The 16,021-nt window shown below is 42.2% G+C and overlaps 1 protein-coding gene across 1 annotated transcript; it reads right to left on the minus strand.

The window, feature by feature from the left end:
- Positions 1-736: 736 nt before the first annotated feature.
- NUDT5 (nudix hydrolase 5) lies at positions 737-15,864 on the minus strand. The gene is made up of 10 exons (XM_068401864.1): positions 15,782-15,864; positions 10,805-10,913; positions 7,323-7,390; positions 6,152-6,204; positions 5,580-5,687; positions 3,674-3,769; positions 2,565-2,666; positions 2,146-2,154; positions 1,357-1,410; positions 737-1,086 (listed from the first exon to the last, which is right to left on the minus strand). Exons 2-10 carry the CDS (start codon positions 10,865-10,867, stop codon positions 977-979), a joined length of 663 nt encoding a protein of 220 aa, XP_068257965.1. The 5' UTR covers positions 10,868-10,913; positions 15,782-15,864; the 3' UTR covers positions 737-976.
- Positions 15,865-16,021: the final 157 nt, after the last annotated feature.

Consider the following 16,021-nt stretch of genomic DNA (forward strand, 5'->3'; position numbering starts at 1 on the left):
AGAATTTCTTTACAGAAAGGGTTATTAGACATTGGAATGGGCTGCCCAGGGAGGTGGTGGAGTCACCACCTCTGGATGTGTTTAAGATAAGACTGGACATGGCACTTAGTGCCATGGTCTAATTGACATGGTGGTGTCAGGGCAACGGTTGGACTTGATGATCCCTGAGGTCTCTTCCAACCTGGTTGATTCTGTGATTCTGTGACTGAACTAAGGTGCCCCCGAGGAACATGGATGTGTCCTAGGGAGAGGGAGAAGTGCAAGGCCATGCTATTGTGGGGCATGTAGGTAAGCTCATACCTTAAACAGAAGCCCCTGGCTGGGTCCTACACCATCTGGTTTGCAGCAGTGGCTGTTGTGTTTTTCTTGTTGTCATTCTTGTCAGTCTGTATTTTCTTAGATCAAACAAACCAATTTTCTCTTTTGGGATAGTTTGGTTTGGGCTGGGAGAAGGAAGCAACATCTTCAGGTCTAAAATCATAAAAGGAAGTTCCTAAAACTGCAGTTGCAAATGCTGCAGCCAGAGCACGTGCACTGTATCCCTGTGCTGCTGCTCTTGCTCTCCTCCAGAAAATGACCTCGAGTTGTTGAAGTGATGCTGCTTGTGGAGAGAAGTGCGCCCCTCCTGCTGTCGTCCTCGTTTTGAGCAGGTGGTGTCACACCAACTACAGTTACTACAGCATCTTCCTTACACGGAAATGTAAGTGCAACGGTGCGTGTAGTGAGAAACAAGCCATTCTGAAAATTAAACAGCATTTTTATTATGATTATTCTGTCAAGGCTTGATAGACTGAGCAGTTAGAAGAAATGCTTTCTGTCAGTTACATAATTCCAGATAAAAATATCAGAATCATTCCTACAAACACTTTTTTTCTTTGCTCTACAAGTAATGTGAAGGACCTTTATTACAAGAAGAGTTATACTTCTAAGCCATCTGAATTGGGCAGTTTTCAACTAAATTTCTCGTGGTCTAGTTTTAGAACTTCATAAAAGGAACTTGGAGCGGTTTTTCTGCTGCACGCTTCAGGGCCAAGGCGTAAGTATAAACCCTGGCATCCACTGCGATATGTTCTTCTGCTATGAGTTCTGCAAAAACAACAAAAAAACAAACAAAAAAATCCATGAGATGCTGTCAGAACTTCTCTACAGAAATGTAAGTCCTTTACTAAAATGAAGATGTATAGTGTTCCAGACGTGAATGCTTAATGCTAACACCTAGTGCTCACTAACTCTGTTACCCAGCCACGTCTCACAGCTTTTTGTTTAAGATACAGTACTGTAGGATGAGAAATGCCACAAGGAGCTATGAGAAGAGAAGCTAAGGGTTGCTTGAAGCTCACATCAGAAAGCTCTTACCATCAATTCTTTGCAGTAGGTCATTCTTTGGAAGTGAAATAACTTCCACAAATTCTAGGAGAGAAGAAAAAAAATTCATGCACCTTTAATTTAGTGAACAGTAAAGGAAGTGTACACCTCAGTGTCCTGTTTCATACAACTTGGAAGGGGAAACAGACTGGCTTAATGCTCATCACCATCCCAAAGCTGTGACCCTTCACACGTGACAAAAAGGGCAATTAAATGGAGAAGGCAGTTACTGGGGTCATGAAAAAACAGGTTTGGCAGAAAGAAACGGGGAAAGAGCTGGGAAAAAGAGCGTAACTGACAGCTGTGGAGGGTAAGAATAATTCTGAAAGGAGACCTCCCTTCTGAGAATGGAAAATATGCTGCTGAAGTGGACTTTAGTTTGGCTTACACTGGTACAGTAATGGATTGTAGATGTGTTTGAAGACCAAAAGAGCACAAAGACAAAGAGTTTGTCCTTGATGAATTTTGTGTTGTTTTACTGTCTATCTGAATTAGCTGTCTTTTGGGATTCATCTACAGCTGTTGTGGATCCAGTAAGCTGTATTTTCTGAGATACTGGTGCTGTAGGTGCAACACTTGAAGATAATTGATGCGATGATGACCCACAGGAATTTTCATGTCTAGGCCAAAGCCAATCATCTCGTGCATGTTTGATTAGAGTCAGGTGATGAAGCAAGCCCAAATAAAACACAGTTTTAACTAACCTTCTCTAAGTAAAACTTGCCATACAAAGATCACACTTGACCTTACTGTCACTATGAGCACAGCTACATAACGTACCTCCATCATCTGCAAGTAAAAAAAAAAAGAAGTAGTAAGTGAAGGATTTTGAAATACACTGGAGTTTACAACTAAAAAGCATTTTGATAGCTGACCGATAATGAGTGACACTGTAGTTACTTCCAGGGGCAAGCCACAACTAAGAGGAGTATCTATGTTCACAAGTGCTCATGGCCCTCACTGAAATTTGCTACCTAAATTTCTCATTCTGGGTGTGCCACCACCCGACACTTAACATCTAGGCCTCCCCAGTGAATTTAGCAAAGAAACATGGCTCTGCTTCTCTAGACTGCAGGATATGATTTGAAGGACGTACAGCATCTCAATCAGCTGGGACAGAAGAGATGCAGGGATAGTTCTTTTAAACCCATTGTTTTGGTATCTTTTCAGAATTTTCAAATAAATGGTACAAAACTCACCAAGTTTTTGCTTAGGTCTCGTATTCTCAGCCTCATCTCCATTAATGGTGACGCTCACAATGTGTGTCGTGCTGTTTGACAAACCTGGGTCCAAGCAGAGAGCTGCCAACAAGCACACATAGAGGTTATTTTTCAAAAGCAGAAGTGAGGCACCTTGACATTTTCACAAAATCTTTCACAGAAATCTATCTGATACAACAGGAGAACATGTATTTGGCAGACGTTCATGCTGGAAGAGCTGTGAAAAGTAAGTTTACTCTTAAAAGTAACATTTCTGTAACTCTCAGCTCTTTTGCAGATTCCTTGTAAGATCTGTTTTCAGCAGCTGGGTTTACTTTCCATTCCATAGACTGAAGATTAAATTGTAAACTAGAAATCCCTTATAGACTTCCTCAGCCTATTAAAGTCTAGTTTTGCCATCACCAGTCTCCATCTCTCTCAGTCCCCAGCATGCAGTGGTACCCAATAATCAAGAGCCAAGTCTCAACTGTAATGACATTTACTTGAAATCATACATGAGTTGCCTCACCTTTGTACCTACCTTCTCAAGTTTTATTTATAATCCTCGTTCTGCCTCCATTTTGGTTTAGGTAGGAAGCAGTGGATTGGCAACAATCACATTCCAAAGGATCTCTGGATTTACTCCAATTATTCTCTCCTTTCTTCTTTCTGGTTGGAGAACCCAAGTAGCACCTCCCACAGCTGACATGAGGGCGACCTCCCCTCAGACTGCATCATGCAGCTGTTTTTTCTACCTAAGTTCACAGCTGTTGTTCACAGCAATTTAGACCTTTATACTAAAATGCCAAATCATAGCTTGACTAATTGGGCTTTGTGTAAAGGATCTCAATTAATAGCAAAGTTTTCCCCTATGGACATCAAACTGTCACTTTAGTCTTGTATTTTTAACAGGAGTTCAGCAACTGACTCATCAATGACCGAAGTCACCAGTACATGTCAATGACCAGGTACAGCCATGCGATGCTCCTCTCTGCTCATCTGCGTAGACTTTTCTGCATAGATTTTTCCTTTGATTTAGAGCATTTTGTACCCGTAAGACACAGAATTAGTTTTGGGTGGGAAAGAAAAAAAAAAAAAAAAGCAAAGACCTGGAGTACATTCAACGACTTCCCCCTTGTACCCAGTTTCTTCCTCCAGCTCTCTCAATGCAGCACTTTCCGCAGTCTCGTTTTCCTCAATGAGGCCTGCGAGAGAAATAATACACAAGAACAATTAAAAAGTTAGCACTTAACCGCAATACCCATCCTGAGATCGAATCCAGCTTTACAAATGAGGTGAAACATTGTCACGACTAATTTCACAGAGGGATAAACTGAGGCATCAGGAAGGATTCCAGTTCCAGAATTCATCGTGCTGCTGCCCATGTCTCCAACTGATTATGTACAGAAGCACGCTGCCTTCCCAGAAATGGCATTAATATTCTCATGAGGGAATGAAGCCAGATGTTTGGACTCTTAGAGAAGGGAGGAGTGGAGGAAAATGCAGTATTCTACTACCACGCTGCTGTGCAAAATGTCTCCAATCTGCTAAACTGAACTGTCTCAGTTTAGCCTGCACCCAGGGCTAAACAATAAGCAGTTGTTCTACCACCCAATCTCCCCTCCCCAGCTGAGAAAGGGAATTGGGAAAAGAAGGGAGACTCGTGGGCTGAAATTTAAACAGATTTAATAAAATAAGAAAACCAATATTGATATTACTACAAAAGACACAAAGTTATACTCAGCCCATAGAGTGGTGGCAAGTCCCTCCAGGGATCACAACCATTGAGAAGAGAAAGAGGGAGAAGAGAGCAGAGCAAAGAACCCCAGATCCCCACCAAGCTTTCCCATTTATAGTGAACGTGATGTTAATGTTATAGAATACACCTGTGGGCCAGCCTGGTCAGCTGCCCTGGCTTTGGTATGAAGTTCAACATGTGAGAGACCAATGGTATGAAGTTCAACAAGGCCAAGTGCCAGGTCCTACACTTTGGCCATAACAACCCCATACAGCGCTACAGGCTGGGGGAAGAGTGGTTGGAAAGTGGCCCGGTGGAAAAGGACCTGGGGGTATTGGTGGACAGCTGGCTGAATATGAGCCAGCAGTGTGCCCAGGTGGCCAAGAAGGCCAATGGCATCCGGCTTGTTTCAGCAATAGTGTGGCCAGCAGCACTAGGGCAGTGATCATCCCCCTGTATTTGGCACTGGTGAGACCACACCTCGAATACTGTGTCCAGTTCTGGGCCCTGCACTTCAAGAAAGACATTGAGGTGCTGGAGCGAGTCCAGAGGAGGGCAACAAAGCTGGTGAAGGGTCTAGAGGGTATGTCCTATGAGGAGCAGCTGAGGGAACTGGGATTGTTTATCCTAGAGAAAAGGAGGCTGAGGGGAGACCTTATTGCTGTCTACAACTACCTGAAAGGAGGTTGTAGCGGGGTGGGGGTCAGCCTTTTCTCCCAGGCAACTCGAACAGGACTAGAGGACATAGCCTCAAACTGCACCAGGGGAGATTCAGGTTAGACATTAGTGAAGATTTCTTCACAGAAACGGTTATTAGGCATCGGAATGGGCTGCCCAGGGAGGTGGTGGAGTCACCATCCCTGGAGATGTTTAAGAAAAGACTGGATGTGGCACTTAGTGCCATGGTCTAGTTGACACAGTCATGTTAGGTCAAAGGGCGGACTTGATGATCCCAGAGGTCTCTTCCAACCTAGTTGATTCTGATTCTGTGATTTAACTGCTAATGGCCTTTATCACCATATCACAGCTGGCCACAAACTGAAACAAAATGTAACAGAAAATTGATTCTATAAATTTTATCCCTGCAAAACCAGGACATGAACTTATTTTGTATTCTTCATTATCAAATATTCCTCTTTCTGAATAGCACACAGAGCTACAGAGACCTGTACGGTTTTCCAGTTAGAGCTACTTCATTAAGATTGACACTCCAAGGACATCTAAACACACTTAACTGTCAGCTTCATGTGACTCATCTTAATGTTTCAGTCACTTACCCGCAGGAAATTCCAAGCAATAACCGTTAATTGGAGGCCTGAACTGTTTCACTAGGACAACGCAGTCGTAGTGGAGAGTTCTCTGTAGTACTGCTATCACTGCTACACCTACAGATAGTGATGGAAGACACAAGACATCAGCCCACTGCTATCTGGAGAAGGGCTCTCCCACCTGCAGAGACCGTTTGGAAGCCATTGTGTGGAACCCCCTCCTTTCATGGCTAAATCACGTCCCTCTGTTGCCCAAAGAGCTGTATCCCTAGCCCCTGACAGCAGACGCGATTCACCGCTCTGTGAGCTACTCTGTATCAGGGCAGCCATCACGTCTTTGAAATTGCTCCATTGCTCTAAAGTGAATACAATGATCTTGGGAAAACACTCCCGGTAAGGTTCTGATTCTTCAGCACTGAAGTCAGCATTTCACTAGCTCAGGGGCACAGCAAGCTCTGCTGAGCTATTTGTTCTGCATCCTCGTTCATTCAGAAATAGATCGGCTCTAATCTGCACTGTGAGTTTATCAGAAGAACTTTCACAGGAAAAAAATGTAAACAAAAAAGTCACCAATGTCTTACCATCAGCTGAAACACCCTTTTTGCTGCCTGTACGCTTTACAGTTTCCCAAGTTCTGTTTAACACAGAGAAAAGAACAAATGAATATGTTAAAAGGAATAATACCCATTTTATTTTTAAGTCGTCTTCTACCCTTGCTACTGTCATTTAAAAGCAAAATACACCATCACACAGTGAGGCCCCATAAGAAAGCAGCTGGCCTTAGGCAAGCCCTGTCATGTACTGGCACTATAAAATGTCTGTAGTATAATTTTCTTTTGCCTATTTCAAGGAGCGAGAGAGAAAAACACAAATGATTGTCACAGAACAGGCGAGTCTTATAAAAGTAATCCTGGAAAAGTGCAAAATAAAGCAATTTATATATTAAACATGTCAGATTTTGAAGATTTGACAGAAATGCATTCTGTCTTTTACCTTGCTTTTGCATAAGGTTTATAGTGTAAGTCATTGTGAACTCTCAGCTCAGTTACTTGAGCCCATGAGGAGCACACAGGCAAGAAAGACCAAAACTTTTCTCTCAAAATAAGCAACGGGAAACCAAAAATCCACCAGCAATAAAAATCCTTTCACGAAAGTTCCAATCATCTTTGCTATTTTTTAAAAGGACACTTTGCTGATGAACTGGGAGGCACTAGAGAAAGCAATAAATACGGAATCTAATACATTAAGGGGAGGGAAGTAAAGTTGTGTTGTCACATCTGGATAAACAGCAAAACTGAAGCACAGAAAAGACTTGGACAGGCGTGATAACACACAAGAGGACAGTAACTTGTCAGTAGTATGCAAGATCCAGCACCATCAGCAGGGAAAAAGAAGCCCTTAATGAAGAACCAGAAAAGCCACGGGACAGACTGATTGTCACAGTCTATTTGCATAGCTAGAACACGCCTCTGCATAGCGTTTTCACACGGAACAGAACATGCAAGGTAAACCAGGGTCCAATGGGCCCAAAATAATTTAGGAGCCAAATTTGATCCCCCATGCTAGCACATCTGCAAGAGTAAGACTTTTTTTTTTTTTCTCTGAACAGTACAAACTATAAAGGAATTGCACAATGAATAGATCTCATCTTGTGTTGAGTAATAGGTGTGTGATGCTCATATTCTCTAGCCTGGGGCTAGTCCGTACAATTGGGAACATTATAGGAATCTGAAATGCCAGAGAGGCAATTACCTGGTTTTACCAAAGGGATCGGTATAACTTGTTTTTTCAAGCTTCAACCATTTTCCTTCTACAATTACCTAAAATAAAGAATTCTTTGTTAAAGACATTATAAGATTAATCCCAAAGATATCTGGGGGGTAGAGGGAGAACCAACACAACTGTTTTCGGATTGTTTTGAAGACAAAACCTGAGCATCAGAATACGTGCAGGAACATGCAACAGCATTCCTGTAGCTATTACTGAGAAAAACATTTACTCCAGGTTCTTGAATAGGAATAAAAAATAAGCCCAGTAACTTTTCTTAACGTGACTTTTCAGTAGGATTTTATATACTGGAAAGTCCTCATCTTTTTAGAAGGATTTTGCAAAGGTCACATTTCAGCTGAAAAAGGGCCACTGGTCTGCACAGACTTTAGCTGTGCTGGGGATAATGAGTGCCCACTTAGCAGAGAGCATGGCCTAATAGCTAAGCGTGCAAGACTGAAATCCAAACTATTTTGAAACTTTTCTTGCCACGTTCTCAGACCGTGGCCTTGTGTAACTGTGGTTTTCTGTAACTGCAAGCAGTGACACATACCTGCCCTTTTAGGATTTCTGAGAGCTGCTGACCGAGTGCTTGGCATTAACGTTATTACAAAACATCTTTTCTGAGCTAAATGAGTTTATTTGCTCTGTGATGTTTCCTCATCTTTTATGTAATTCCTTTAAAAGGGAAAAATCCCAAGGTATGAGCCTAGCAGTTTACTACTTTTAATGAAAACTTGTATTTTAAGCTTTGCTAAAGGTATAAGCAGACAAGAAGCTTGTCTCCAGAATTTTGTATCAAGTTGGCCAGAAATCAGAAGTAATCAGTCAGATGAACAAATCACTTCCTATTGTCTGATGAGACACACTACTGACAGCAACAGAGCAAGCATAAGCAAGGGGAAAAGAGGATCTGGGAAAAAAACCCACAACATTAAATTGTAGCAAAGGATGAAGTCCGAGAGGCCATTCACGTGGCTGGCACACTACAATCCTCTAGTGCAGGACAAGGAGCAAATAGGGCCTGTGTGGCCATGGAGATCTTGAACTTAAAACTGAGAGATTCACCAACTAAAAAAAAAAAAAGAATATAAAGAAATGAAATGTAGTATATGATGCAGCTACAACTAGAACACAAAAGCACAGCACAGCATCAGCTGGAGGCAGAAGGCAAATCAGAAGTGATTCAGGTGTCCAGTAAATTACAATTGAGTGGATGAACTCACGTAATTTTTAAAATGTGTTCTTCAGAACAATTATTTTGATAGGCAATTGAAATAACAACAGCACTCCTATGGCTGTACACACCGCTACACATATTTTACAGGTAGGAGTTTTGTAATTTCTTTTGGAAAGTATAATATTTCCACATAACAGGAACTGGAAAGGGAGAGCTATGTGTTCTCAAAGGGGCCTTCTAATGGCTTTGTGACCACAAAAACAGCAGGAAAGGAGAAGATGAAGTATATTATGCTCATTACAGGTACAAGAAGTAATTCCATCTGGAAGCATTCAGGTATATTGTAAATCGCTTTGTATTCACTTCTAAATCACCGCAGAACTGGAGTACAGGAAGATCCAAAAAAGAAATAGATTAAAATCATATTCCATTGGTTGTCCAAGGAGAGGAACATATATACTTCAGTTAAGTAAAGAGTCAAATGTTTTGTGTTAATGAATTTTTTTAAACATTGCAGAGAACACAAAGGACTACATTATTGATTATGGTCCCATACTGCTGCAGCATTCAACAGCACTGGCAGATCATTACCCCTGTCACCAAGTTATCGCTTGCTAAGCAGAAAGGGGAAAATGGCTGAAATCAGAACCCCATCACTGCCCCCAGGAATCTTAGAGGAAAAAGAAATCCCTAGTCTGTAAGAAATGAGACCTATCCAAGCTCCAATCCTCTAAAGTTTGGTGAAACTCTCGATGCTAACAGCCTACAGGGTGAGAAAACTGAAAGTTGCCAGGTTTCCCTAGAAGAAAGAGAGAATTTTACTGTCATCCGCCTCATCGGGTGCACAATTAAAACCTGTGGAAGCTGGCCCAGAAGCGTAACTTCCACTTTGCTAAATCCCCTACTTAGGGCCCAAGGACACTTTGCAGAGTGTGTTGCACTTACCATATTCAGTTTTAGAATGAGTTCTTTTTATTCCTTTATCTATTACTTTGACGGGCAAATAACATCTGCTTTTGCTTACAACAGCCTGACTGTGGGTTCCCAGAAACAGGAAGAGGGAAATAAGATCAGGCAGTACTTTCATGAAAGAAGATATTCCAACATCAGACCACGTAGTTACTGAAGAGTTACAGAACCACTTTCAATAGAAGGGCCACTGGCAGAGGCACGGTAAATACTCTTCTGTATTAATCCCACAAGATGACTGAAAAAGCTAAATAGCTTAAAATACGTAAGATCTAATTACAAACTTCCAACGACACCAAAGAGTACAATATTCCAAGGAGAAGAAGTAAGAGGCCTTACAAAAAAAAAAACACCAGGATAAAATTAAAACATTACCTGCAAAAACACAGGTCTCAATAGAAAACCCCAAAAGCTTACAAAAATGATACCCTTTATGCTTGAGAAATATTCATATTAAAAAAACACCCAAGGGGAAAAGCCATAAATATACCCCAACAACAGGAGTTTTTTCTTTCCTGCAAAAGTTTTGTACCTTGAAAGCTAAAGAAATTACAACACTTCCAAGGAAGCAACACTGGATAAAAGAAACTACATCTGTGTTATAATAACAGGGTGATGCTGTTGCCAAACCTGCCTCTAACACCAAAGACTAACTTTTAAGAATTCACTTAAAAGAGAACAGAAACAAATACAGGCAGTTTCAATTAGGGTGAAAGTGTTCCTAATAAGCACCCAGAAGAACCTCCAAATTCCTTCCTCAGGACCTGGTATTTTCTGATTCTATGAAGATGCGAGCACAATGTTTTTGAAAAAAAATCTTACTACCTCCTTACTAATGTCTTTAGAACAGCAACTAAACTAAATTCAAACCCTCTCAGAAAGCATCAAAGAAGGTACAATCCTAAATGTTAAAGCAACTCTTAGTGGTTCATCCTAAAGGAACAGAAAACAAGGCTGAGTTTCATGATCCACCGATTTGCGTAGTCTCTCAGAGGTTATCAGCATTATTTCTGAACATTGAAAACAGCCTGAACAGACAACACAAGAAACAGCTGCAAAATCTGAAAAAAGCAGCTTAAAATAACCCAACACTGTAGAGTTCTCTCTCCCCATCGATAATTTGTATGATTATTTCAACAAAGAGAAACGCCACCTTTTTAAAACTCTCTGACCATCAGAAGTGTTCTGTCTATTGAATAGATTTTACAAACACACAGCATCTATACCATTTCTTACTCTGCACTCACAAACATTCTGATCAGTCTCAAATAATTGTTATTTAACAACAAAACACGTGTCAAAACCAAGCATGTTATACCTCTTCTTTAAGGATGAATTGTCTGGCAGTTTTTGGAACTTCTGTGGATGTCTCAGCTGCCATTTTCAGGAATGTCAGGCTTTCCCGCTCCTGTGCAAAGTCCAGATTACTGTGAAACAAAGTCAATATTTGCTTTCAGAGTAAAGTTAAAAGGTTCATTTCTGCATTCTAAATTAACAAATAAAACTTGTCGGAGAAAGTCAGGGACATGTGATGGCAAGTGCAATTCAGGTTTTCAGCTTCACCTCATGGTTTCAGAGTCAAATAATTCAAAGGAGAAGCGGAAGTCTGGATCAAACCCCCAATTTACACAGTTGTAACAATCCTATCAGCTGCCGAGTAGCTATGCTGGCTGAAGACACCCTCCTTAACTATTCAAAGGTCAGACACATGCAGAGACAAAATTGATCCATTTTAGTCAAATTGTTTCATTCTGATCTGGGTGAAGTGCTCTGTCAACACAGCATTACCATGACAGGATGACACACTCCACTGTGGAAGTGGGAAAAAATCTTATACCAAGAGGACTTCAGGGGTAAAAATTGTCTGCTCTCGAGAAGAATCAGAACTAGAACCTACCTCCACCTTACACACATCACAAATAAACACATAAATGACTCAATCCTTCCCTCAAAAAACAAGGTCAATAAGTCACCCGTGTGTTGCAAGTCCAGGTGGCACGTGGAGTTACCGTGACCAAAGCACGTCAGTCTCTCTTACTGGGAATGATGTGGCTAACACCGTGCAAAAGGCAGTTGAATATAAGCCCAAAGCAAGTCTCTGCACCTGCAGCTCAATGCCTCAGCCTGCATCCGGACGCTCCCTAGGAAGATAAGATCGTCCACTCACTCTCTCAATCCATTTCTAGCTGAAAGGCACACCAGGCAGCAGAAAAATACGATGCATTAGAGATTCACCATTAGCCCTCTGTCCCCTGTCTCACTGCAGAGCTACGGGGCACTTTCAGCACAGAAGCTCTTATTCCAAGGAAGCTCATAATCTCTGACATTATGTTGTAATACCGAAGTCCTGAAAATCAGCATGAATCATAAGCAAAAAGACAGTGCAAAGCAGAAAAGCAGTTTAAACACCAGGAGAGATGAGATAATCTTAAAGATCTCTTTCATTCTTAGCATTGATGGTTGTAAACTTTCCAAAAAGTCAACAGGAATCTTTCCGTTGACTTAAACTAGGGTTTAATAAGGCTCTGGGGGGTCTCTAGCAATGAACAGTACCAGGAGTGAGTGATCATCTTCTCTGTCATACCCAATTTTAGCACTTTCATCTTTTACTTCATCTTTATCCTTTTATGGTAACATCTACTGCACATTTGCGAAGTATTTAAGAGCATGAGGCAACATCAGCTTTCTTACATATAAGATTTGCATTTAATTCCACAAAGTAGTTAAGAGGAACAGGTAGTACACAATATTTCTGGTTATCAGCAGGATTAAAACTAACGTACATAAATCCATTTCCTCAGTACGTACACGGGGCGGGCTCTTTCTTACGTCTTAAGACAGTCTTGTTGGATGAAATAGGTCATAGTGGTCAATCATTCAAATTGTCTTTATGTAACATAAATCCTGAAAACGAATCCTGACTTATTAAATCCAATTCTGTTCTTTCAAAAACATGTTGTATAATTCTTTCTTAAAGCAATTAAGCTCCATCTTAAAACTATGTAGATTTACTATCTACCTTATTACTATTCAATGAAAAACTGTTCTAGAACCTCACTTATCTTCCAATTTCTCAGTTCAGTTAGCTCATTTGTTCTTGAGCCACCAATGTCTCAAACTCTCTTCACTTAGTATTGCAGAGCTGTAGCTGGACAAAGGCCATTGTCTCTTGCTGTGACTCTGTCTGCATTTAGCCTGCATCCGGGGGCTAAACTACAGCCAGCTCGTTCTATCACCCAGTGACTCCTTCCCAGCCAAGAAAGGGAATTGGGAAAAGGAAAGGAGACCTGTGGGTTGAAATGGAAACAGATTTAATAAAATAACAAAACTAATATTAATACTGATGCTAATAAGAAGTACACAGAGTTATACTCAGCCCAGTGGATGCTGGATGTCGAACACTGTGTGCTGGTCACAACAAACGGGAAAGCAGGCCTCAGGAGCAGAATGATGGGGGAGCCCCTCCAGCGATGGCGACCACTGGGGAGAAGACCCGTCCTCAGCAAGCTTCCCCATTTACACTGAGCGTGACGTTTATGGTATGGAACACTTCTGTTGGCCAGCCTGGGTCAGTTGCCCTGCTTTTGCTCCTCCTAGCTTTAGCACCTGGCTAACTTGAAACTGGTAACGGCCTCGATCACCATGGAAATCTGTACATCATGGCTGGCCACGAACTAAAACAAAGTGTCTTGTCAACTTTGTTCCCACCATATCGGGTGCTGCAGTCTTCTCAAAAATGAAGCTTTTCTGAACAGAAAATTGACTCTATCCCAGCGAAACCAGGACAGCCTCTAAAATGCAAGATCAAGCTTTCCACCAAACTTATGCAAAAGAAGTGCAGCCCAGCACAGCAGTTCCGGAAGGTTCCTGGTCATCCAGAGGAAACAGTCAAAGGAGGCTCTGTGTGATGCCGGAAGTATCCAGCTTTAAAAACATAAAAACCTCACATACCTAGCTACAACAAATTCACCTCCTATGTCTGGAAAGAATTATAGTGGTTTTGATTGACAGTGTAAACAGATCACGAGAGTAGATAGTGAACCATATCCTTGTTAAACTTTTTTTTTGATCGGGCTGAGTAAGTTTTCCTCTTTTAGTGTCCCCTCACAGGAAATCCTGTTCCATTGATCATACTAATCCTTTTACATAAGCTTGCACGTATCAGTGTACCTTTCTCAAATGCACCCTAAATCCCTCAAGCAGCTAGAGTAATGGTTTGTACACCAGTATTAATACTTAACCTATATCAGTTACAAATACATACTAAAACCTCATCTCATGGCAGAAGCTCTTTTCAACACAGCTTGCTCTCTTCTTAAGCTGAGAGATTCAAGGGTGGCTTGTGACTTCTTAAAATAACAAAAAACTATACAGCTTCAGTGGTTTGAATTATCACTAAAATCTAAAATAAGTGAAAACGAGAGAGAGCAAGACTCCTCTCTCTCAGCTTCTGTAGTTTTGATCTCCTCCACAAGTGGGTGCAGCAACTCTATGGATGAGTGACATTTTAGGAAGTTCCACCAAAAAAGTAATTTTTTTCCAAATTCAGTTGACTGTATAGAAGTGAGAATTTCTGCTGTTAGAAAGCTGAAATACCATTTGGTTAAATGAAGGCTGCAATTCTGGTACCTCACATTAGTCATACTGTCAAGGGTCGCAACACCTTTTGTTCCTGAACAAAATTAACTGCAAGTGAAAATTAAACTTAACACTACAACGTTATGTGTTTAAATCCCTGTGTTAGGTTTCAGAATAGACCTTGTCTCACAGCCCTCGGACAGGAAGGTTCTTCCATCTCATAACATCCCCACTGTATCATTTGAGCTAAAAATGCAACACAGCTCACACAGCAGCCTGGGAACCTGACTACCTCACTTACAGGAACTCTATGAATATAAATTTTTAATAGTTATCAGGGCAATTTTAAGAATATGTCAAAGTGTCCACATTTGTCAGCCTTCTTAGCACGAATCAACAGCACTTAAACTCTAAATTATGGGAAAAAAAATGTTTGGCCCGCTTCTACCTTCTCTGATGATTTCTGTGGCTAGTATTACTGGCTACTGCTGGCAAATCATGCTACTTGTTCCATTTCTTTCATGTGGGGGTCAAACTCAGACCTGAAAAGGTGTACCATTTATAAAAGGTGTAACTTTATTCCCATTGCTTATTCCCTTGTCAAGTGGCTTCCTTTCAAGGCAACATCCAACCATTCTAGTTTCCATATTATCCTTCCCAGGAGTGAAAATCTTAAGCCAACTGAGGCCTGTGAATCAGCTTAGTGAGCAGCCAAACTACTGGGGCTTTACAGCCACCTATCCAAGTCACGATAGATGGATTAGCTTTTCTAAATCACTTTTCAAAAGGTATTCTCTGATCCAAACTACAGATCCCAGCTGACAGCAACCAGATTTAATGGAAACTCAGCAATGGTGTCCTAAGGGAAGCTCAAGATAAAACAAAATACAGGGTTTCTTACAAAGAATGTGCACAACAGACACTGGCAATGTTTTATGCACGATTTAACAACACACTGAGATACGTGTGCTGAAAATAAACATCACTAAAAGCTCTTACATCACTTTAAACTTGTTACCATCAGTCAGTGTACTTGCATTTCAGCAATATGATTCTTGCAATAAAATCAGTTAATTAGCGGAAGTTGATGGGAGAGAGAGAAAGGGAAAAAGTGGAGAAAAATGTTTCATTTTTGTCATGGTATTTAGCAGCGTGGATGACCTGCTCAGCACCAAAATATGGAAAAATAACAGTCTGTCACCCTGCAGAACAGACAACAACAACAAAGACTATCTTGCGTGAACAGAAGAGGGTTAGCAGCATCTCCATGCTGTAACCAGCCTTCCAGACAACTGGTGTGTGAGAGGACTTGGGGAGACAGACAGCCTCACCCAGCTGATGGGAGAGCATTGAAGGACAGTATCATGCAGAAACGACTTGGCCGGCAACACAGGCACGGAGACGATGGCAGAACCATGGGGCTTAAAAATAACGTATTATTATTACTCGACTCTCCCCCAAACAAAACGCAATGCAGCCCTGCTTGATGAAAGAGGGGAAGCTCTGTCGCCGTAGAGCTCCATTATAACACTGGAGTGATGAAACCTTACACAGCGCATGCAAAGCGAGAGAGCAAAGCCTGCCCGGCGGGAGGAACACCCGCGGCGTCCCTAAGGCCACCCGTGTTGTCAACGTAACCGCCTGGAAACCCCCCGCTCGGGCCACGCGCACGTCGGAGGCCGGGAGAGCCGGTCCGGCAGGTGAGGGGAGCCGCTACCTAAGGCGGGAGCGGTGAGGCCGGGGGTGCCCAGGCGGCAGCGGTGAGGCCGGGGGTGCCCAGGCGGCAGCGGCACCGGGCAGCGCGGCGGCCGAGCTGAGGTGAAGCACCGGCCGCGCGCACCGCTGTGGCGGGGCCCGGGGGCGCCGCGCCGTGTGCAGCACCGATGGTGGGTCGGGTGGCGCCGCGCTGTGTGCAGCGCCGATGGCGGGTCGGGTGGCGCCGCGAGCTGCGGGGGAG

Source organism: Nyctibius grandis, chromosome 5 (assembly GCF_013368605.1).
Source record: "Nyctibius grandis isolate bNycGra1 chromosome 5, bNycGra1.pri, whole genome shotgun sequence".
Taxonomy (NCBI): domain Eukaryota; kingdom Metazoa; phylum Chordata; class Aves; order Nyctibiiformes; family Nyctibiidae; genus Nyctibius; species Nyctibius grandis.